At 51.0% G+C, this 23,824-nt stretch overlaps 1 protein-coding gene and 1 long non-coding RNA gene across 4 annotated transcripts in view; both read right to left on the reverse strand.

Moving 5' to 3' along the window:
• LOC118930404 (synapsin-1-like) overlaps positions 1-15,833 on the reverse strand; it is a 30,973-nt gene extending 15,140 nt beyond the window's left edge. The window contains exons 1-3 of the mRNA XM_036921615.2: positions 15,728-15,833; positions 15,170-15,583; positions 11,193-11,288 (exon numbers count right to left, since the gene is read on the reverse strand). Coding sequence (XP_036777510.2) covers positions 11,193-11,288; positions 15,170-15,583; positions 15,728-15,833 — 616 coding nt within the window. The remainder of the gene's footprint in view (positions 1-11,192; positions 11,289-15,169; positions 15,584-15,727) is intronic.
• Positions 15,834-16,476: 643 nt separating this feature from the next.
• LOC130683139 (uncharacterized) lies at positions 16,477-18,888 on the reverse strand. 3 transcript variants are annotated; one of them, XR_008996745.1, is made up of 4 exons: positions 18,665-18,877; positions 18,312-18,431; positions 16,887-17,780; positions 16,477-16,789 (listed from the first exon to the last, which is right to left on the reverse strand). It is a non-coding gene; the product is annotated as an uncharacterized LOC130683139 (long non-coding RNA). The 3 variants fall into 3 exon arrangements; XR_008996746.1 differs by having other exon boundaries at positions 16,477-17,780; positions 18,851-18,888; XR_008996744.1 differs by having other exon boundaries at positions 16,477-17,780.
• Between the last annotated feature and the right edge of the window lie 4,936 nt (positions 18,889-23,824).

Here is a 23,824-nt window from a genome sequence, read left to right on the forward strand (position 1 = left end):
AATTTTATTTTTAAATTGTATGTGTGTTTTATGTAACAACACACAACTGGACTTTAAAAACCAAGCCAGAGACTGTTTTCAATTATAGCTTTGTACTTATGGGTGTCTTAGGGCTCTATATTTGTCCTGTTTTCACTGTCCTTTTTAAAAATTCTCTTCCTTGATTTTTTGAAGTGATTACATTTTTAAAATAATTCTTTTTAACCCACTTTTACCTTTCATTGTTCTGGAAACAATATAGATTCTTTCAGCTTACCTTTGAAATTCTACTAGTTATTTAACTTATAAGGTCTAAAGGTTATCAATATATCAATCCCCCTTTCAAACAATACAAGGACCTCAGAACATTTTAGTCATTCTCTTTGGACTTACATGGTCTATTATTTTGGTTCTGCATTTTTAAACTCCATGAGTTAAACATTATTATATTTTTTAATTGGCCATGTTTGGTTATACTTACTTATGTATTTAGCAATTTTTGCTCACCATTTAATTGGGTCCTGCACCAAATTTTGATTCAGGGGTGTGTGTGTGGAAGTTTTACTCACACCAATAAGTAATGCTCAGGATACCAGCAGGATGTCCTATAGTTCAACCCAATTCTGACACTGTCTACCTTGAGACAGCAGCAGACCCTACAGGTAAAGAGCTCAGTCCCACAAGACTGCTTCCCCTGACCCCAGCTTCACACGACAGCCACCAGGTCCAGGTTGCCACCTGTACTTCTGACCAACCAGCTATAGATGGAAGGTTCCTATAGTCCTCTCCTTGGGTTTAATTCACTAGAGTGTCTCACAGAACTCAGAAAAACACTTACATCACCAGATCACCAGTTTATTGTGAAAGGAGATAACTTGGGAACCGCCAGATGAAAAGAGACACAGAGGGTGAGGCATGGGGAAGGGGCTAGAGCGTCCATGCCCTCTCTGGGTGCACCATGCTCCCCAAATATCTGTGTGACCAACCCAGAAGCTCTCCAAACCCCGTCCTTGTGGGGTTGATGGAAGGAAGCTTCATTACGCTGGCATGACTGACTAAACCATTGGCCGTGGTGATTGATTCAACCTCCAGCCCCTCTCCGCTCCCTAGAGGTCAGAGTGAGACTGAAAGTTCCAACCCTCTAATCATGATTGCGATTCTCCCGGGTGCCAGCCCCCATCCTTGAGTGGGGTCCAAAAGCCACCTCATTAGCATAACAAAAACACACCTTTAAGCTTTCATCACTTAGGAAATTCTAAAGGCTATGAGAACTCTGTGCCAGAAATGGGGATGAAGACCAAGTATGTTTCTTATTATAAATGACAATATCACACCATTCCATCTTGGATTTCATGCTTGCCTTCCTTCTTACTGAAGTGCATTCTTTCAAAGTCCCTCTGGTCTGTTGAGGGCAAATGATGTCTCCTTGTTTCTTGTTTTTATTTTTTCACACATAGATCAAATTACTCCTATTTCTCAGTTCACTGTGTGTTGTCACCACTGGCCCAGGCAAGCCCCATTCTTATTTATATTCCCTTTTAACTTCATAAACCTAACCTATAAACAGCTATATCTGAATTTCATTAATGTGTCTTTTTTGTTAGTTAACTACTCTTGGAAAAATTGAAAAAAAGTAATTTTTTTACTTTTCCTTTTGAAATATTTTTTATGCACCAGAAGAGCTGCAAAAAGAGTACAGAGAGGTTCAGTTGCCCTTCCCAAGCTGTCTCTGGCATTAATGTCTTAAACGACCATGGTGCAATTCTCAAAGTATATACATTTTAAATGCATTTAGATTAGATTGTTATATATCTCATTCTGTTTTTTGCTTTTATCCACAGAGCACTTTTTTAAATTAAGGTATCATTGATATACACTCTTATGAAGGTTTCACAAGAAAAACAATGTGATTATTACATTCACCCTTACTGTTGAGTCCCCCACCAATACCCATTGCAGTCACTGTCCATCAGTGTAGTAAGATGCCCCAGAGTCACTACTTGTCTTCTCTGGGCTACACTGTCTTCCGCATGAGCCCCCCCAACACCATGTGTACTAATCATGATACCCCTCAATCCCCTTCTCCCTCCCTCCCCACCCACCCTTCCTGACCCCTCCCCTTTGGTAACCACTAGTCCCTTCTTGGGTTCTGTGAGTCTGCTGCTATTTTGTTCCTTTAGTTTTGCTTCATTGTTACACTCCACAAATGAGGGAAATCATTCTGTACTTGTCTTTCTCCACCTGGTTAACTTCACTGAGCATAATACTCTCTAGCTCCATCCATGTTGTTGCAAATGGTAGGATTTGTTTTCTTCTTATGGCTGAATAATATTCCATTGTGTATATGTACCACCTCTTCTTTATCCATTCATCTACTGATAGATACTTAGGTTGCCTCCATATCCTGGCTATTGTAAATAGTGTTGCAATAGGGGTGCATATATATTTTTGAATCTGAGAACTTGTTTTCCTTGGGTAAATTCCTAGGAGCAGAATTCCTGGGTCAAATGGTATTTCTATTTTTACTTTTTTGAGGAACGTCCATATCACTTTCCACAATGGTTGAACTAGCTTACATTCCCACCAGCAGTCTAGGAGGGTTCCCCTTTCTCCGCATCCTTGCCAGCATTTGTTGTTCCTACTCTTTTCCATGTTGGTCATCCTAACTGGTGTGAGGTGATATCTCATTGTGATTTTAATTTGCATTTCCTGAATAATTAGCGATGTGGAGCATCTTTTCATGTGCCGGTTGGCCATCTGAATTTCTTCTTTGGAGAAGTCTCTGTTCATATACTCCACCCATTTTTTAATTGGGTTATTTGCTTTTTGGATGTTGAGGCATGTGAGTTGTTTCTATATTCTGGATGTTAACCCCTTGTCGGATATGTCATTTACAAATATATTCTCTGATACCATAGAATGCCATTTTGTTCTACTGGTGGTATCCTTTCCTGTACAGAAGATTTTTTAGCTTGATGTAGTCCTATGTGTTCATTTTTGCTTTTGTTTCCCTTGCCCAAGGAGATGCGTTCAGGAAAAAGTTGCTCATGTTTATATTCAAGAGATTTTTGCCTGTGTTTTCTTCTAAGAGTTTTATGGTTTCATGATTTACATTCAGGTCTTTGAGCCATTTCAAGTTTACTTTTGTGTATGGGGTTAGACAATAATCCAGTTTCACCCTCTTACATGTAGCTGTCCAGTTTTGCCAACACCAGTTGTTGAAGGGACTGTCATTTCCCCATTGTATGTCCATGGCTCCTTTATCGTATATTAATTGGCCATATATGCTTGGGTTTATATCTGGGCTCTCTAGTCTGTTCCATTGATCTATGGGTCTGTTCTTGTGCCAGCACCAAATTGTGTTGATTACTGTGGCTTTGTAGTAGAACTTGAAGTCAGGGAGCATAATCCCCTCAGCTTTATTCTTCCTTCTCAGGATTGCTTTGGCTATTTGGGGTCTTTTGTGGTTCCATATGAATTTTCAAACTATTTGCTCTAGTTCACTGAAGAATGCCATTGGTATTTTGATAGGGATTGTATTGACTCTGTAGATTGCTTTAGGCAGGATGCCTATTTTGACAATATTAATTCTTCCTATCCATGAGCATGGGATGTACTTCCATTTATAGGTGTCCTCTTTAATTTCTCTCATGAGTGTCTTACAGTTTTCAGCATATAGGCCTTTCACTTCCCTGGTTAGGTTTATTCTTAGGTATTTTATTCTTTTTGATGCAACTTTGAATGGAATTGTTTTCTTGATTTCTCTTTCTGCTAGTTTGTCATTAGCATATAGAAATGCAACAGATTTCTGTATATTGATCTTGTATCCTGCAACTTTGCTGAATTCAGTTATTAGTTCTAGTAGTTTTGGAGTGAATTCTTTAGGGTTTTTTATGTACAATATCATGTCATTTGCCAACAATGAGTATAACTTCTTCCTTACCAATCTGGATGTCTTTTATTTCTTCATGTTGTCTGATTGCCATGGCTAGGACCTCCATTACCATATTGAATACAAATGGGGAGAGTGGGCATCCTTGTCTTGTTCCCAATCTTAAAGGAAAAGCTTTCAGCTTCTCACTGTTAAGTATGATGCTAGCTGTGGGTTTATCATATCTGGCCTTTATTATGTTGAGGTACTTGCTCTCTATACCCATTTTGTTGAGACTTTTTATCAAGAATGTATGCTGAATTTTGTCAAATGCTTTTTCAGGATCTATTGAGATAGTCATGTGATTTTTGTCCTTCTTTTTGTTGTGGTGTATGATGTTGATGGATTTTCAAATATTGTACCATCCTTGCATCCCTGGAATAAATCCTACTTTATCATGACGGATGATCTTTTTGATGTATGTTTTAATTCAATTTGTTAATATTTTGTTGAGTATTTTTGCATCTTTGTTCATCAGGGATATTGGTCTGTATTTTTCTCCTTTTCTTTGGTGTCTTTGTCTGATTTTGGTCTTAGAGTGATGCTAGCTTCATAGAATGAGTTTGGAAGTATTCCCTCCTCTTGTACTTTTTGGAAAACATTGAGGATGGGTATTAGGTCTTCACTAAATTTTTGGTAAAATTCAGCAGTGAAGCTATCTAGTACAGGACTTTTGTTCTTAGGTAGTTTTTTTATTATCAATTCAATTTCCTTGCTGGTAATTGGTCTGTTCAGATATTCTGTTTCTTTCTCGGTCAGGCTTGGAAGATTGTATTTTTCTAAAAAGTCCATTTCTTCTAGGTTATCCAGTTTGTTAGCATATAATTTTTCATAGTATTCTCTCATAATTCATTGGATTTCTGTGGTGTTCATAGTGATTTTTCCTTTCTCATTTCTGATTCTGTTTATGTGTGTAGACTCTCTTTTTTTCTTGATAAGTCTGGCTAGGGGTTTATTTGTTTAGTTTATTTTCTCAAAGAATCAGCTCCTGCTTTCTTCAATTTTCTCTATTATTTTATTCTTCTGGATTTTATTTATTTATGTTCTGATATGTATTATGCCCCCCTACTGACTTTGGGCCTCATTTGTTCTTCTTTTTCTAATTTCATTAATCATGAGTTTAGACTGCTCATATGGGATTGTTCTTCTTTCGTGAGGTGAGCCTGTATTGTAATATACTTCCCACTTAGCATGACCTTTGTTGTGTGCCACATATTTTGCTGTGTTGAGTTACTGTTGTCATTTGTCTCCATATATTGCTTCATCTCTGTTTTATTTGGTCATTGATCTATTGATTATTTAGGAGCATGATGTTAAGCCTGCATGTGTTTGTGGGCTTTTCTGTTTTCTGTGCATAATTTATTTCTAGTTTCATACTTTTATGGTCTAAGAAGCTGGTTAGGACAATTTCAAACTTTTTGAACTTACTGAGGCTCTTTTTGTGTCCTAGTATATGATCTATTCTTGAAAATGTTCCATGTGCACTTGAGAAGAATGTGTATCTGGCTGCTTTTGGGTGGAGTGTTCTGTAGATGTCTTTTAGGTCCATTTGTTCTAATCTGTTGTTCAGTGCCTCTGTCTCCTTACTTATTTTCTGTCTGGTTCATCTGTCCTTTGGAGTGAGTGGTGTGTTGATGTCTCCTAAAATGAATGCATTGCTTTCTATTTCCCCCCTTTAATTCTGTTAGTATTTGTTTCACATATGTAGGTGATCCTGTGTTGGGTACATAGGTATTTATAATAGTTTATCCCCTTGTTGGACTGACCCCTTTATCATTATGCAATGTCCTCTTTGTCTCTTGTTACTTTCTTTGTTTTGAAGTCTATTTTGTCTGATACAAGTACTGCAACTCTTGCTTTTTTCTCCCTTTTACTTGCATGAAATATCTTTTTCCATCCCTTCACTTTTAGTCTGTGTATGTCTTTGGGATTGAAGTGAGTCTCTTGTAGGCAGCATATGGATGGGTCTTGTTTTTTCATCCATTATTGACCCTATGTCTTTTGATTGGTGCATTCAGACCATTTACATTTAGGGTGATTATCGAAAGGTATGTACTTATTGCCATTCAAGGCTTTAGATTCGTGGTTACCAAAAGTTCAAGGTTAACTTCCTTACTATCCAACAGTCTAATTTAATTCACTTAGTATGCTATTTTTTCCTCCTTTTTCTTCCTCCTCTGTTCTTTATATATATGACGTATCATATTCTACACTCTTTGTCTATCCCTTGACTGACTTTGGGGATAGTTGATTTAGTTTTGCATCTGCTTAGTAATTAATTGTTTACCGTGGTTTTATCTCCTCTGGTGACAGCTATTTAGCCTTAGGAACACTTCCATCTATAGCAGTCCCTCCAAAATACACTGTAGAGTCAGTTTGTGGGAGATAAATTCTCTCAGCTTTTGCTTGTCTGGAAATTGTTTAATCCCTCCTTCAAATTTAAATGATAATCTTGCCGGTAGAGTATTCTTGGTTCGAGGTCCTTCTGCTTCATGGCATTAAATACATCATGCCACTCCCTTCTGGCCTGTAAGGTTTCTGCTGAGAAGTCTGGTTACAGCCTAATGGATTCTCCTTTCTATGTTGTCTTTTTTCTCTCTCTGGCTGCTTTTAATACTCTGTCTTTATCCTTGATCTTTACCATTTTAAATATTATATGTCTTGATGTTGTCTTCCTTGGGTCCCTTGTGTTGGGAGATCTGTGCACCTCCATGGCCTGAGAGACTATCTCCTTCCCCAGATTGGGGCAGTTTTCAGCAAGTACCTCCTCAAAGAGACTTTCTATCCCTTTTTCTCTTCCTCTTCTTCTGCTGGTACCCCTATAGTGCAAATATTGTATTTGGATTGGTCACAGTGTTCTCTCAATATTCTTTTTTCCCTAGAGATTCTTTTTTCTCTCTATGCCTCAGCTTCTTTGTATTCCTGTTCTCTAATTTCTATTTCATTTACTTTCTCATCTACTTCATCTAATCTGCTTTTAAATCCTTCCATTGTATGTTTCATTTCATAAAATGTATTCTTCAACATTTGTAATTCATTCCTGAATTCCTCCTTGAGTTCTTGAATATTTTTCTGTAGCTCTGTGAGCATGTTTATGATTTTTACTTTGAAATCTCCTTCAGGAAGATTGATGAGTTCAGTTTCACTTGGCCCTCTTCCTGGTGTTTGTGGGATTTTGGTTTGAACCATGTTCCTTTGACGGTTCATATTTGTAGGTGGCGCCCTCTAGTGCCCAAAAGCTCTATTCTCTGGAGCTGCTCAGTCCGTAGAGTGATGTGAGGGGTTGCTGGTGCCTGTCGGGAGGAAAGAGCTCTTTCCTGCTTCCCAGCTGCAGTGCCTGTCTCCCCTGCCAGGGCCAGTGGGCTGAGCAAGCAGGAAGAAGCCTGCTTTGCACTTGCAGCTGCCACAGGTGGGGCTGCCCTCTGGCTGTCCTAGTGCAATGGTGGGGGCGGCTGGTTTGTGAGCCAGTGCTGGCCGGGAGGAAGGCACAGCAGGCTGCATATCGTGGTGGGGGGCCTCACAGCTGCACTCCCAGCCAGGGGGATGGAGCACCTGAAGCTCCTGAAAGTTCCCCACCTGCTGGGCAGAGTGCACCTGGACAATTTTGTCCCCCTGTCATTTCTCCAGAGCAACAAGCTCTGTGCAATCCTTGTCCCTTTAGCAGCCCTCTCACTTTTTGGAAATCTCTCAGACTGCATGCCTTTCTGTTGTCCCAGAGTGGCCCAATATGGATCCCTGTTTTCCACAAGCAGCTGGAATGTCAATGTCTCCAAGTATTCTGCCAGTCTTAGCTTTCCAACCCCTCTCATCTCCAGAACACCATATAATGTAGGTTCATGCTCCCAGAGAAGATCTCCAGGGATGGGTGTTCAGCAGCCCTAGGCCTCCACTCCCTCCCTGCTCCATTTCTCTTCCTCCTGCTGGTGATCTGGGATCAGGGAAGGGCTTGGGTCCCTCTGCATCATGGCTTTGGTACTTTACCCTTTTCCTTAAGATCTGCTGGCTTCCCCAGGTGTACAGAGTCTGCCACCGCCTTCTTTCCTGCCGCTGTTTCCAGATTTGATGTGTTTGGCATATTTTCATATTATTTGTGGTTTTTGGAGGAGGTTTCTGTCTCACCTCTCATGCTATCTTTAATCCGCTCCTGAACATTTCCTGTTTTATACTCCTCTTTAACTCCTTTAGTCTGAAATTATTCTTCAGCTTTTTCAGTCGTGCCTTTTTTGAAAATTACAGACAAGCTTCTTGGGTTTGTCTGCTTTGATTCCTCATGACTGGGCTCTGGCTCTTTGCCTCTCAGTGAGTCACGTCAGGAGTCATGGGGTGTCCTGTCCAGTCTTGATCATGTTAGCTTTGATCACCTGGTCAGAACACTGTCTTCCAAGTTCTCCACTGTCCAGGTACTGTTTTCTCCTTAGGAATTATTAATGACTTGTGGGGGATACTCTGAGACTGTTAACCTCTCTCCTCTCACTTTTGCCCCCAGTTCTAGCACCATCCATGATCTAAGCCGTATTTCTCCTGTGTTTTATTTATTAGTGACCATTCTGCTCTGAAGAAGGCCCCCCACTTATTTAGCTGTTTGCTTATTTGTGTATTTCTTATTTGTGTGCTGTGCACACCACTGGAGCTTTACTTTATAGTTGGTTGTAATCTGTGGCTGTCATTTCTTTGATGCTCTGTCAGCCTGGCTCATGTGCCCTCTCTTTATGACCTCCTCATTCTCGGGACATCTGCTTGCTTACTATCTAGAGTGACCAGGCACCCTGGGCTCAGCCCTGGGCTCAGCTTGTACTGACCCACCATTGAATGAGCCTTTTCTCAAAACAGCCCTCCTTCTTTTTAGAACTACTTAGAAGCTAGGATCTAAGCCTAGGTGGGCTCTTTGCTCCTGTTACATCCATTGCTCTGGGTCTTCTCCTGAGACACACAAACACAGCTATACCTACATTTATATCTATACATATATCCCATCTATCTATACTTTAAGAATTGTGAGTTCAAACTGAGCCTTGCCTAAAACCCCCCAGTAAAACCATAGGCACTTTCTAATCTTGACTTGTTTCTGTATTTGCAACAGGAAGACAGCAGGCCCATGCTATCCTTCATGTACTTCCTCATTTTTGAAATTTAAAATACAAATTTCAGGTTTGTAAACCAATATCGCTGCAAAAGCTACTGAATTAAAAATTTTTCATAGTTGTTATTATTTAAAGTAAAATTGACAATGCAACAGTCAAATATGAGGTACACGGTGGGTTCAGACAACAGGACATACCCACGTGACTCCCACCCACCCACCCCCAAGCTCGGCACAGCTGGGCTACCTCAGGAATAGCCCACAGTCGCCACTTGGTGAAGCTGCAGGCTGAGCACCCACCCTTCCCATGAGCAGACTCACATGTGTGTCCAGTGCCCTCTGACACTGCTGGTCACATTCATCACCATATGCCCCTGCTGAGAGGCATTCGAGTTGCTGCCAATCTGGGGCCATCAGGAATAAAGCCACTATTGATACTGTAGTGTGAACACCAGGGGTGGAACTACACAGCTGCCAGGTGGGCAGGGCTTCACCTGTAAGAGCCTCCAAGTGTTCCCATGTGGCTTTGCAGGTACACACTCTTGCTAGCACAGGGCCGGGCCAGTGGCTCCACGCCCCGCCGGGCTCCAAGTGGCAGCCCTTCCTTTCAGCCTTCCAGCAGGTGAGCCATGCTGTCCCCTGCTGTTGTAATGGGCACTTTCCTTATGACATGGGGGGCCCATTTGCCTCCGTGTGCTTTGCACACACCTGCCTGTCTGGACGGCATCCTGGGAACACATCTTCCCTTAGACAAACTCACAGCACTCGCTTTTGTGCAATCCGTGTCTTGACTCGATTGCCTTCAGAAGTTTCTGTTTTGATGAATTTTATCAGCACTTTATTCACAGTTACTGGCCTTCTGTGTTCTACCTAGGACATCTTTGCCTGTCGCAAACTGGTAGAAATCCTGACACCTCACGGCTCTGACTGGCACTTAGTTCCACGATCTGTTGCAAGCGGTTCTTCTTTCTGTGCGAGGTGGGGGACGAGGCCCATTCCCCCCACCAGCACCTGTGTGGAAAGTCCTTTCCCTGACCCACTCAAGAGCTTTGGCACCTTTTTTGAAAATCGATTCACCAGACGAGTGGGGCCTAGTTTTCCACCCCCTTCTTTTTCTGTCCATCATTCGTGTGTCTTTATTCCAGTGCCACACGGTCGTGGTTTCAAGAGCTTCCCGCTCGGTCCTGAGATGTGGCAGCAGCAGCCCTCCGACAGGACCCTTTCCTGCTCGTTCTGACTGGCCCGGGTCCCTGCACTGTGGCTCTGGCCTCTGCGCGTCAGGTGGGCTGCTCCCTCGCTGACACTTTTCTCCCAGCCAGCTGCTCAGCTTCCCTCCCTCCCTCCTTTCAAGTCTTTGCTCCCCGGCACCTTGTCATCCCCAGGCCACTCTGTTTGAACTGTGACCTCCAGCCCAGGGCTGGAACCCCCCGGGCAGCCTCTGTCCTGCCCCCCGCGCATGCTTTGCCCTGGGCTTGTGAATGAAGCTGCAGGAACCAGGAGGGAGGCTGGGAGGCGAGTCCAGGACACAGGCAGGAGGGCGTAGCATCTGCCTGCTCTGCCTTTCACATGGGGCCCACCTGCCTGGTTCCTGAGGCCACTGGGCCCTCAGGTCACTCACAGCAAGCTTTACGTAGTCCACCGCATACTTCAGGAGCAGGAAGATGGACTGTGCTGCCCTCTTGCACTCATGGCTCTTGTCTGACTTCAGCCAGGGCTCGGTGTGCTGGGTGGGGAGCACCCAAGGGGCTGTCAGCCCCTGGCACCCAGCCTGGCTGCCCCGCTCCCACCCCTGTAGCGGTCCTGCCCCTGGCATTTCCTCCTCCCTGCCCGGCCATCACCCTGCTCCCTCAGGGGACATCCTGCATGTGACCAAGAAAGCCCTGGGCCCCTGAGAGCTCTGGGCCTGCTCCTGTCGGGGAGGGCAGGGGGAGGCCGGTGTCTGAGACCTGCACGTCCAGGCGGTGCCAGAGCCCACACACCTTCCCGAGTCCGGGCCTTCCTGCTCCCAGCACCAGAAGCGGGACCTCGGCTCTTCGGAAACAGGAGGCGAGCCCTGGGGCGCTCGGGCAGTGGGGCGGGCAGGCCGGCCAAGCTTCCTCATGTGGGGGCCTGCCCTGCGTGGACCCTGGAGAACCTGAGGCCAGGACCGGGGTGGGCACTGGGAGCCCCCATCCTGCACCCCACACCACCCCCGACACTCACCCGCAGGAGGAAGCACATCTCGGCCACGCTCTCGTTCTAAGAGATGAAGTTCTGGAGGCGCAGGTGGAGGGCCTGCAGGCACTCCTGGTACAGCACCTGGTGGGGCACACAGCCGCCTGGGGTGCCCGCCGGCCCCACGGCCCTCCTTGGATGACGCGTCATCCACCCTTACAAGGCACCCAGGGAACCACCCAAGTGAGGGCTCGGCCACTCCTTCCTGCAAGGCCCTGGGCGGATGATGACACGTCCACCCCAGGCTGAGCCCTGGCGGGTGAGGCCAGTAAGCACTCTGGCTGCCAAAGTCAGCAGGTCCTAGGCCGTCTCCAAGGCTGGAAGGGAGCGGAGCCCCGTGAGCCACGGGTGCCTGGGCCCCTGAGACCCTCCCTCGGTGTTCCTCCCAGCCCAGCTCCCCAGGCCATGTGCTTTGTCTGCCTTAAATGCCACAGCTTTGGTGCAGCTGCCCTGCTCTCACCCTCCATCCCCTCGGCTCCCCGCAGGAGCATCTTTCAGTGGGTGCTCCCAGAGCCAGCAGGGCCAAAGCCACTTGTAGGCTTGCTGCCCCACACTCGCCCTGCTGGCAGGTGGCAGACGAGCACAGCACTTGGCACCAGGAGCCGCTCTGTGACTGAGGAAGTACATGCGCTAATATTCTGTGGTGCTGCATAAATACTTGCAGGTGTGGGAAGACCAAGGCACGCGCTCAGAAAACGCTGGGAGATGGAAGACCCTCGGCAGTGTTGCTCCACACAAGTGCTGTGAACTGCCCCCTTGGGCAGCCCGGGCACCAGGAGCCTCAGGTTCAAAGGAGAGAGCTTGTGCTGCAAATGCAAACGAGAGCGGCCAGCGCAGCTCGTGGCCCTGCCATGATGGCTCTCCAGCCACAGACTCATCTCCTTCCGCCGATACTGACTGAACGCGTCCTACGCACCCCACCTGTGGGGAGAGGCACCTGTGGGAGGTGCACCTGTCGGGGAGGCATGGGGCTGGACCCAGGCCTGGCTCCTGGCCGTAATAATCACCCAGCCCAGTTGGACAGAGGCAAGATCAAGTTGTAAAAACTCAAGAATAAAAATAAGTATCTAAACAAGTTCGAGGCTGTGTGTTGCTCTTTAAGTGCTATGGAAAAGGGGAGTCGTCAACGAGAGGGAGGCCCAGGGGTGGCTAAGGGCCAGTCTCTAGAAGGCAGGTCCAGCCCTCACCTCTCGCTGATGCTCCCATTTCTGCAGTGCTGCTAGAGGCCAGGACCAAGACCTGGGGAGGAGAGAGCTCATCTGGGGGCCGCGTCCTCGGCCGAGGGCTCATTAAGCCCCCCAAAGCTGTACAGTATCCCCCAGAGATGGGAGGGAACAACCCCAGTGCTTGGTGTGCCGGGACTCATTCCCCTGCAAGGCAGCCCTCACAGGAAACCTCAGAACTCATGGGGCCGCAGGGCGGAGTGCTCAGAAGGGTCTTGTTCCGTAGCGAGGCAAATTCAGCTCCAGAATAAATGCTCACTAACCAAGTTTAGAAGCAAGATTAGAAGGGGATCAAAGTGTGTTTATAAGTAACCTGACTATGTATCATAACAAAGTCCATGAATAATTCTAGGAATACAAACACATCCAGCATGTGACCCATTTCCACTACAGTGCTTGGCACCCACGAAAAAGTCCCTCTGTCAATACGCTGGAGAAAAGGTGACTATGGGAGAGACACGGAAGACACAAAAATCACCCAAGCAACTTTTAGAGATGAGAACCACAATGCAATATAGAAAAATGCACAAAGGATGAATGGCAGATTAGACTCTAAAGAAAAGGATTAGTGAGTGAAGATAGTTCTATATATATATACGTGTCAACATGAACAATTGGAAATCTGAATAGCAACTGTATCACAAAAGTATGAGATACATAGGAAAGAATCTGACAAAAGATGCTCAAGATGTACTCAGAGGCCTGTAAAGAACTACTTAAATGGAGAGAGAGATTGAGGTCATAGGTCAGAAGACAAAACGAGGTTAAGATGTCAGTTATTCCCAAATCGATCTATAGATTTTATTTAATCCCCAAATTCCAGTGTGCTGTTTAGTAGAAGATGACCTACTGATTCTATAATATACGGAAATGCAAAGAACTCAAAATAGCAGAAACTGCTTGGAAAAAAAGAAGAAAGTTGGAAGACTTACACTACTTGACTTCAAGATTTGTCATAAAGCTACTTTAAGCAAGACAATGTGGCATAAAGACAGATAAATACATCAGGGGGACAGAATAAAGAGGCCAGAAAAGGAACTAGATTTGTGATCAACTGATTCTTGACAGAAGTACAAAGGGAATCCAATAGAGGGGATGGACTTCCCAGCAAGTGGTCCTGGAACAACCACAGGTTCCATAGGCAAGAAACTAAACTTCAGTCCACACCATACACCATATAAAAGTTAACTCCAAACAGATCGTGGACCTAAGTGCAAAACCTACTCTACAGTACGTCTAGAAGAAAACTAGGCAAAAATCTTTATGACCTTGGGTTAAGCAACGATGTCCCCAATTCAATACCCAAGATACAATCCACAAAAGAAAAAAAAAGAAGAAAAAAAAAACAGATAAATTGGACTTCCTCAAAATTAAGGATTTCTGCTTTCCGGAAGAGATTATTAAGACAACAAAAAGACAAGCCATTAATCAGCAGGAGATGCGTTCCCCTCACGTCTGAGAAAGGGCACCTGTTGAGTGTGTGAAGGGAACTCTGAGGCTACTTGACAACCAAACGGACAGCACACTTAAAAGTCAGGAACTAAAGAAGACAAAGGGGCGGTCAAAGCGCGTAGGAGATGCTCCCACACCTCGGCGAGGGGCCGGCGAGATGCCCCCACACCCACCGGCAGCCGCACGCTGGCCAACTGTGGAGAGGCCAGGCTCATGCTGCTGATGGGCGCATGTGGCACAGCCAGTTTGGAAGACAGGTTGGCAAGTCAAAGAGTTAAACATCACCTACCTTACGACCCTTAGGAGCCATCCCACTCCTGGTGTTTACTGCACAAAGTTAAACCACATGTCTGTACAAAGACCTACATGCAGCAGCTTAAGTTGTAATGGCAAAAAACTGGAAACGACACTGAGGCCTATCACCCAGTGAGTGATTGACAAATGGGGGTGAATCTGTGAAATCAAATACTAGTCAGCAATAAAAAGTGTGAGCTATGGATACCTTTTAGCAACAATTGAGATGAATTTCAGAATCCGCTGAGTAAAAGGAATCCAGACAAAGGTATATACCATGTGATTCCATTCATAGATAATTCTACAAAATGCAAAATTCATACAGTGATTACATAGTGGTGATCTATAGTGACAGTGCTCAGATGGCAGTGTCTGTGGAAAGGGGTGAGGGGGGGACTGCGCCGTGGCACAAGGGTAACAGATCTGCTCGTTATCTTGGTTTTGGTGCTAGTTTCACAGTTATAGGTCAGAGCAATGTGTTCTCACATTGCAGGCTTTGGGCAATTTGTATGCCGGTGACACCTCACTGGTAAATTGCGCCCAATGTTGTGTCCTGTGGCCCTGCCTCTGATACCCTGAGAAAGCCAGACCCTCCCTCCCGCGTCTGCCGGTCAGACCCGCACACCCACTCCCGGCTGCTGACGGCTTGTGCCTCGCCTTACACAGCGCGGTCCACGGCCAGCCCCCAGCCAGTGCAGCAGCTAGCCGATGCCCTGGTTGAGTGTCCCCAGCGTGAGAGCTTCCCACCAGAGCCCTCCCTTACAACTGCACAGTGGCCCCCGTCTCCTGGACCCCACCCTGGCTTCTCCCCATCAGGCGGCCTCTCCTGAGAGTGCACCCCAATAAACCACCCACGTGATCCTGGCCCACAACCTGCTCACAGGGAGCCCAGCCTAAGACGCACACCACGGGTCCCTGCTTGCCCCCGCCTGCCATCTCTCACGTGGGCCTAGGAGCAGGCATGTGCGTCTTCCCTGTCACTCGGGTGCTACTCACAAGCTCGTGGGCGGGAGGGTTCTGCCTGCTCTGCTTTGTTTCTGCAGAACTGAACCTGAAGACCAACGAGAAACGGCGCGGGAACTGCACCTTCGTTCCTGGGCGCCCCCTCCTGGCCCCCGTGGAGCGGTGCAGGCAGGGCACCCGGCGCTGCGCGCACTTGGCACGGGCAGCCTGGGTGGTAGGTGTGCTCTGAGCCCCAGCGAGCGCGTGGAGGCGCGGGTCTGCGCCAGCCCCGGGCAGAGAGTGGGGTCCCAGCTAGGGAGCAGGGGCTGGGAGGAGATGCCCCGTGGGGCAGGCCCACAGCCTGGGGCAGGGGGAGACCCGGCGGGCGCTGCCCACGCCCGTGTGCTGCTGTGTGAGCGGAGGGCGCCCTTCGAGCGGAACACTTCCTCCCCGGGGCCCCGTCGGAATCTCACAGAGCATTAGCAGCGTGGAGGCCGGAGCCCACGGAGGGAGCAGAACCCGCGGACCCAGAGCTTTTCCAAAGTCAAAGCAAGTCTGTGGCGAGAACAGGATGAAATCCAAGGTGGACCAGAGCGTCCTTCCCTCCCACACGTGGCGTGGAAGGACCTGCCACCCAGGACAGGAGCACAGAGCAGGGGAGGGCGGTCCCCGTGACATCCGGGGCCGACTCCACGGGAGGCAGGCTGCCCTTCAACATCGCTGGCGGGGCAGCACGTGCAGGCTCTGCAGGCAGGCCTGCAAGATGTTGGACTTGACCGTGGGTTTGAGACCAGGCCTCAGGTTACTGCAAGAGACCCAGAAGGTTCGGGACTTCCACACACAGCCATGGTCCCTAGAAAGAGACCTGGCTGTCCAGGTCCCCAGCAGGGAGAGGCTTACATGCTCCACCATGTGGGAGTGGGTCTGGACCCCGGCCAGGGGCAGAAAATGGAGCTCATTTGGGTCATCCTGCTATACACTCGTCCTTGTAGGTTAATGGACATTTATTTATTTGGGAGGAAACAGATTGTTCTGAGTCAGTGTCAGCACTGTGAATGGGGTCAAGGCTTAGTGAGAGGGACACATGCACAAGTGAGAAAAGCTAATGGAAAAGGTCAGGCTCAGGGCATGACTGCGGTCAGGGTCAGTGTGTGTGTGACCGGGGTCAGGGTATGACCAGGGTCAGGGCTCAGGATGTGACCGGGGTCAGGGTCAGTGTGTGTGTGACCAGGGTCAGGGTCAGGGCGTGACCAGGGTCAGGGTCAGGATGTGACCAGGGTCAGGGTCAGGGTGTGACCAGGGTCAGGGTCAGGGCGTGACCAGGGTCAGGGCTCAGGATGTGACTGGGGTCAGGATCAGGGTGTGACCAGGGTCAGGGTCAGGGTGTGACTAGCGTTAACAACCTGTCTCAGATGAGAAGCAAGGTGAATCACCCTGCCTCTGACCAAAGGCGGCCCCAACCCAGCCAGCCCGGTCTCGGTTAGTCCTGATCCAGCCCCGCCCTCGGGCCTCATTCATTCCATCATCTGCTCACATGTCGCCCACCCCACCCTCAGAGGACCGGCCTGTGTCCATTCCTGGACCCCCAAGGAAGAGGTACCTGAGTCCCACGATGACCAGTATGATCTGCCGGAAGAGGTTGGCCAGGAAGTTGGGGTCCCTCTGCAGTGTGTCCTGGGAGGACAAAGCAGGAGCCTCGGCGATGGCCTGCCCCTGGCCCCTGACCGCTGCAGTCCCTGCACCCCCACTGGGAAGGCTGGGGGTCACTCACCAGGAGACACTGAGTGAGCTCTGGGATCTGAGTGAGCCTGTGGCCCCGGGGGCTGCTCTCCTGCCTGAGTGTCTTCACGGGCATGGAGCCAGTGGACAGGAAGCTTGTCTTTAGGACATGGTCCTGTCCGTGCAGTCAGGACACCCCACCACACAGCCTGTGTGCCCACCATGGGGAGCAGACAGCACACACACGCAACACAGCACACACAGTGACAGCCCGCAGAGCACGGGATGAACCTACAGCCGTAGCTGCGTCACACACGCAGCCCACGAGGCACAGGCAATGTGCCCTCACGTACAGCGGCCACACAGCACGGCCCCCTGCACACTCTGGCTGGCTTAAGAGGCCACAGGCCCTCCGTGGGGTCATTTGCAGTGACCCGTCCTTTCACATTCAGTGGCATTTGTGTGAGAGTGATGGTCTGAGAGATTATTCTGAGGTCTGGATGGGGATCAGGTCAGGGACAGGGTCAGTGTCAGGGTGTGGCCAGGGTCAGAGGTCAGTCTCTGATTAGGACTAGGATTTTCCATCTCTTAAATACAAAACCATGACAAGTGAAACCTCAGACTCCAGGTTCCACCCAAAATGGCCCATATACCCCATTTTTATAACTGACCTCCCAACAGGCCCTGCTCTCCAGGTGTCACCTGAAAAATCCACCTGACAGGCCAAGGAGGTGGGACTTGCTGACTAAACATGAAGAGATATTGGCCTGGTGTCCGTCCATGCACATGCACACACACGCACAGTGTGCCCACCCCCAAGCGCCCGTCCGCCCGGGACCCAGCAGGGCTCCCATAGCTGCTGCAGGAGAAGTAGTACACCACCATCCTGGAGACGATGCTCTCCACCCAGGGCCCGATCTGCTCCCGGGAGTGCATGGCCATCTGCCTGTAGCAGAGCAGGGAGGTGCTGCTGACCAGCTTCCAGTGCCCATTGGGGCCCAGCTGCAGTAGGCGAGGGGGCAGTTGGCGCAGTCCTGTGAGATGCAGGCCTCTCTGCCTACCTCGCCATGGGAGTGCACTCACAGGGAGCAGCCAGATTGTGCACAGGCTCAGGGTCGAGCTCCCAGGCCCAGGCCGGCCCCTCCTCCAGGAAGTCCCCTGGCTCCCCTGCTTCTCCAGGCAGCACCTGTTCCCAGGGAGGCACCCAGGCCACACACATTATCACCTGAGGTCAGGCCAGGCCCCATGGCCCGTCAGCCCCAACGAAGGTGTGGACCCAATGTGTGGGGCCATAGAGATAAGGCTCAGGTCTGCTCGGCCACAGCAAGAACAGGGGAGGCCCAAGCCCCCCACTCCAGCTCCCCACGGAGACGGGTCAGGCAAGGGTCACCACCAGAGCTCCAGCGAGCAAACTGCGGCCAGAGCATGAAAGCGACGCTGTTCAGTCCGCCTGCCTCCTGCCCCTGGGCCCTCCTACCTGGCTGCCTGGGGACATGGAGGCAGATCTCAGGAATCTGGTGCGGCCCAAGGGCTCCAGCACAGCCCGCACCTCCTCCAGGTGCGAGGCTGACACTATGCGGATGGCCTCCGCAGTGCTCTGTGGGTCAGAGGACCCCACAAGCAGGTCCCCGTGCAGCAGAGCCGCACGTGGCCTGTTCTCTCCCACTCACCCCTCCAGGGGACCCTACAAAGCCAGGCAGGCAAGCCCCACCCCTGCCCTGAAGAGCATGCACTTCTGTGGGGCCACCAGGCTGGCATGGAGCCAAGACAAAGCCCCACCAGGTGCCCACGGTGCCTGCTGGTCAGTACTGCACTATTGGCCCCGTTTACCGGCAGAGTGCCTGAGGCCATGAGTGTCATAGTGGATGCGACAGGTGGGAGGGCAAGAGCCAAGAAGTACTAGGGTTGCCTCCAGGGGTTCGGGGCTGCCGGGTGGCCCCAGGGCTGCCAACCCGCCTCCCGCTGGCAGGATGACTGGTGGGACAGCTCTAGGAAGCTGGCCAGGTGCCTCCTCACCAGGTCCTCCCTGGCACCGTCTCTGAGGATCAGCCCGTACAAGCAGAAGAGGAAGGTCTCGGAGCGGTGGGGGGGGGGGGGCTGTCAGGCCAGTGGCTTCAGTGGGACCGGAAGCTGGGGAAGCTGTTCTGCGCCCACCCCGGGCCACCCCCGGCTCTGTGCCCACTGCTGTGTGGGGCTGCAGAGGCACATGGAGGACACGGTGGCCCCCTGCTCACCGACAGTGCTGCCTTGCTGGGGCTGGGGCTGCAGCCAGGAACTGGGCTCTAAGCTTTGTGGCCCCTGCAGCTGCTCTGGGCCTGAGCCTAGGGCCTCAGTATCCCTGACTGGAGTCCCCCTGGGCACAGCCAAGCCGGCCCCACGTGCTGCCCTGCAGGCCTGCACAGACAGCCCAGCCACTGCGCTTCCAGCCCGCTCACCTCGGGCACCCGAGGGGCATGGCTCTGCATTCCAACCACACTTCACATGGGTCCGGGACACCACACTCAGAATTTTCCCGAAGTCCCCTTTATTTTCTCTTGATGAAAATTAGCCGTTTCCACACTGAGCAGCAAGAATGGGACACATTTCCTGATTTTCATGCCGTCGCTGGTGGCGCCTGTGCTCTTAGGGGAAGGCCCACTGCTGGTAGGCAGTGGCGCCCCATCCCTGCCCTTCGCCTGGCCCCTCCCTGCCTGGTGACTGGGGTCTGGTGTCCTGGAGCAGCCCACACATGAACAGTGCCTCCTCGTGGCGACAGCACCCCCACGCCTTTCCAGCACCTCCTTGCACTCAGAGCTTCAGGTTAAGGCAGTCCGGGGCGAGGGGAGAGGCCTCTGCCTTGCTCACAGCCTCCTTGGCCCTAGAGTCGGCACACGTGGGAGCCCTGAGCACCCTGCCCAGGCACTGCCCTTCTCCAGAAGCTGCTGGACTTTCAGGTTCAAGGGCGCCAGGAGCTCCTGGGTGCTGTGTCTTCTGACACCTCCTTCCTGATGAGCTGCAGGCAGAACGCAGTGCTCGGGCCCCGTCCCACCAGGCTGGCGGGTGGAGCCCTGAGCACACAGGACAGGCAGGCTCTGCTGGGACTGGCAATGGAGAGCTGGAGGGCCAAGTCCATTGGGAATTCCCAAGTATGGCAGCTCCTTGTGGCAGGCAGAGTACGTAACAAACCACGCCCCAAGAGGGTAAGGAGAGGTTCGGGGCTCTGCCCTCAACCACCAGCAGGGTGCTCACACTAAGTGTGACTGGCCAGGCCCACTCTGCTTGACCTCAGCAGCCCTGTGCCTATAGGACAGAGGCTGAATCCCTTAACACTGCTGGGGAGCCCTTGATGGCCTGACCCTGCCAGCGTCTCCTGAGAGCACCTGCACCCTACGTGCCCTCACCTTGCTGGCCTCAGGGCCTTTGCACATGCTATTCCTGCAGACTGGCTGCTCCACCCCACCAAGCAGGATCTCTCAGGTCCTGAAGCTGAGCTGTGTGTGTGCTTGGGGCCCACCTCCCTCTGTAAGCCCGCCTAACCCTGCTGTGGTCCCTTCCACTCAGTCCTGTCTGCCAGCCCCAGACCCCGAGGAACCTGGAGCCGGAATGTGGAGGAGAGGGGTCGGTACAGCCCTTGTCCCCCCTGGGACCTCTACCACCTCCTGTGCTGCCTCAGGCCCTCACACTGGACAGAGGGCCCGAGCACCTGGGGCATGAGGGAAGAGCTGGGCCAGTCTGAGAAGAACCCAGGAGGGTGAGCTGGGAGCCTCCTGCACCCTGTAGTTGGAGGTCCCTGAGCACAGAGGTGGACCAGATGCCACTCTGTCCTCTAGAGGCCCTGACGCCCAGTGGGGCCGGGTGTGTCATGCTCCCAGACACATGCCTGGCTGCAGGGCACCCACAGTGACCACTGTGTACCAAGTGGCAGGTGCTGTGTGCCTGCTGGCCTCCCAACTTGTGCCTGGACTCCTGCCTGCCTGCTGACACCTCTGGGCACACAAGCCAGAAGGTCAGAGCTTCCAGGACTGCAGAGGCCAGAGGGAGCCAAGGGTCAGCCTGGGCAGGGGAGCCCCGGAGTGGCAGAGGGTGGTGGCACAAGGGTCTCTCGGGTCCTTCCTGGCTATGCTCCCGGATGCGATAGTGGACTGCCTCCAGCACCAGGCTCTTCTCCAAGGCTGACATGTCTCTGATCTTGCTTACCAGCATTTCCTCCCATGGGGAGCTGTGACGTGGGGACTCACCCAAGATCACCCCATCTGGGTGCTCTGCAGAGGACAGAGAAGCAGAAGGCCCCTGCAACCCTGTGCTGGGGGTGCCCAGCAGAAGCGCGAGACCCCTCGGCTCTCGCCGGGCCAGGCCCCACATCACCCTGGCCCAGAGTCATGTCTTTACGATGCATCTGCAGGAGAAAGGGTAAAAGTAACCAGGAAACTGGCGACGCAGAGCAGGAGACAGGCCACTGCACCGGGTGCTGGACATAGTCCGGAGCACGTCACCTGCCAGACCCAGCCCAGGAAGGGGAAGTGCCTGGTCGGGAAACGTCAGCCCAAGAGGAGAACGGGGTGCTGAGGGAATTGCTCATCATTTGGGGTAAAAAATTAATCTGGGTCCCTACCCTACTCCTTGAACCAAAGTAAGTAGATAGAGTCCCACATTTGAATGCCCAAGCTGCAACCCAGCAGACTGGGTTTATGATCTGCAAGTTCCAGGGTGGAGAAGAGCTTTCTAAATATGGCACAAAGAGAAAACAAAGGAAAACTCACATTTGGGGTCAGTGACGTGGACGTGGGGCCCGAGCGATCCCTGCAAATCATCCAACAGTGAACACAACATATTTGTAACATCCAGCACAAAGCGTCAGTGTTCACACACAGGCAGTCAGGAAGGGCCTGCACCCCACAGGCAGAGAGTGGAGAGGCTCCCCCCTAAGCAGACCCAGGGCCACTAAGTAAATGAAAAGATGGCCACGCCACCAGCAACGAGCAAACCCTGACACGGCAGGGAGGGGAGTTTTCACTCAGTGGACAAGGATGACCAGGAGTGGGAAGGAAGGCACTGCGGGCTGCTGGCTGCAGGGATTTGCCCTCTTTGAAAAATAATTTGCCAGCAGGTCTCAGTGTAAATAAAAAGCATGTTCCAAACCATTTAGGTAACAGGGCTCCTCACGCATGAGCAGGAGAAGGAAGCTTCATGAAGGTAGCCAATACGGTTCTCCGAGCTGCATTTACCAAGTGTAGGGGCCCAGGGCAGGCCACCCCGAAATGCACCACTTGGGCATACTGATTATTTTTAATTAAAGTTACTTAGGAGACAGCCAGTGCAAGAACACTGTCACCGCTGTGTCTCCAGAAAGCAGGGTCCTTCCTGCATGGGGAGCTAATGCCCTCCTCCCCAGAATTCAGAGCCGAGAAGTCTGCATAGACAAACCTTGTTACTTTTACACCCCAGCCAAAATGCCGTTGAGAACTCCTTGCTAACTGAAGCTCCTGAACAGAAGTTTTCTTTGTCCCATCGATTCCTCACAGATTTATTGTCTCCTTGTCAAAAATGTACAAAAACTGCCTGCTCTGGTCATTTATTTGGGGGTGTCAGTTTTGTTACTGGGCCTCCGTGTGCATGTAATCAAACTCTCTGGTTTTTTTCTCCTGTCGATCTGTGTCAGCTGGAAGAGCCTTGAAGGGCAGAGGAAAATTTTCCCTCCCCAACAAGAGAATCAATACTTTGAGCAGGAAAAAAACCCGGCTGGGAAGCCAGTGTCCTGTGCGAATGGAAACAAGGTCAGGGGTCTGGGTCAGGGCAGCATGGCCCCACCCGAGCCCCAACTGCAACATCAGGTTCTGCCCCAGAAGCCCCCAGCTGATGCTCCCAGAGGCACGTCACCAAGCTGGTGCGAAGCCCAGGCTCCAGGCGGCTGGTTACTCGGCTTCGCTGCCCGCATGACCCCGCCCACCCACCCAGCACGCATTTGCTCATGGTGGCTGAGCCGCACTGGACTCAAAATGCCTGTTTATGATGCTCTCCAGGGGGTCTGTGCCCCCAGAGCAAGATGGGAGATGGGGGCCTTCCCTGTCCCCACAGGGACTGGAGGCCCTGGGCCACCAGGAAGGGTCATGCAGAGGGAGGATGCCAGGGCCTCACTGCTGGGCACCCCCATTTCTTCTTGTGTGCAGGGATGGCTGTGGCCCCATCATGCTGCAAGGTGGATGGGGGAGAGCGGGGCTTCCAAGCAAACTTTGCCCGCTCTAGAAGGCTCCAGAGGCACAGATCTAGTTTGCAGTGGATCACTGAAGCCCTTCCAGAAGTTTCTGACTGCCTGCCCCTCCATGCAGTGTCAGAAGAGGGTCCCAGAAGAGGAGAATGAAAGGGGTGCCCCCAAAACCATGGTGGAACACAAAGGCAGAGCAGCCCAGAGCCAGCCTGGCGGGCCACTGAGGAGACCCTGTCCCACACCCCCTCCGGGGTTCCCCAGCTCACCCTGCTCACCAGGGTCCATCTCTTGCTCCTTGCTGGGCGACAGGCAGGTGGACCTCCAGTGGGGACACTGGCAGCCATCACCAGGTGCAGCCACCATGGAGACAGGCACCTCTGGGAGGACAGGCCCCAGGATGGGGACAGAGGCAGGATCACCAGCAGAGGCCAGAGGGGGCAGACCACCCTCTCGGCCAGTCACCACCCCACCCACTGGGCCCCAGGAAGAGGAAGAGGAGCTCCTGACCTGGCTGCTATTTGGGGCCCTCCCAGGCCTGCCCCCAGGCTCCCCACCTCCCTAAACATGGGGCAGGTGCCGGGAGATTGATGCTGAAAGTCAACTCAAGTGAGCGCCAGGCTAATTAAAGAAATTGTGTAACAAACATCAATCACACGTAAAGATCAGACTGTGTAGAAGGTTCTAGGTTAGCAGCCCCCCAGGGAACCTCCACTAAGACCCCCAGCATTGCACACTAGTTGACCAGGAATCCTACTTCTGGGAATTTGATCTACAGGAAAATAAGAAATGCATAAAACACACTACTC

This window comes from Manis pentadactyla, chromosome 3 (assembly GCF_030020395.1).
Source record: "Manis pentadactyla isolate mManPen7 chromosome 3, mManPen7.hap1, whole genome shotgun sequence".
In the NCBI taxonomy this organism is placed as follows: Eukaryota; Metazoa; Chordata; class Mammalia; order Pholidota; family Manidae; genus Manis; species Manis pentadactyla.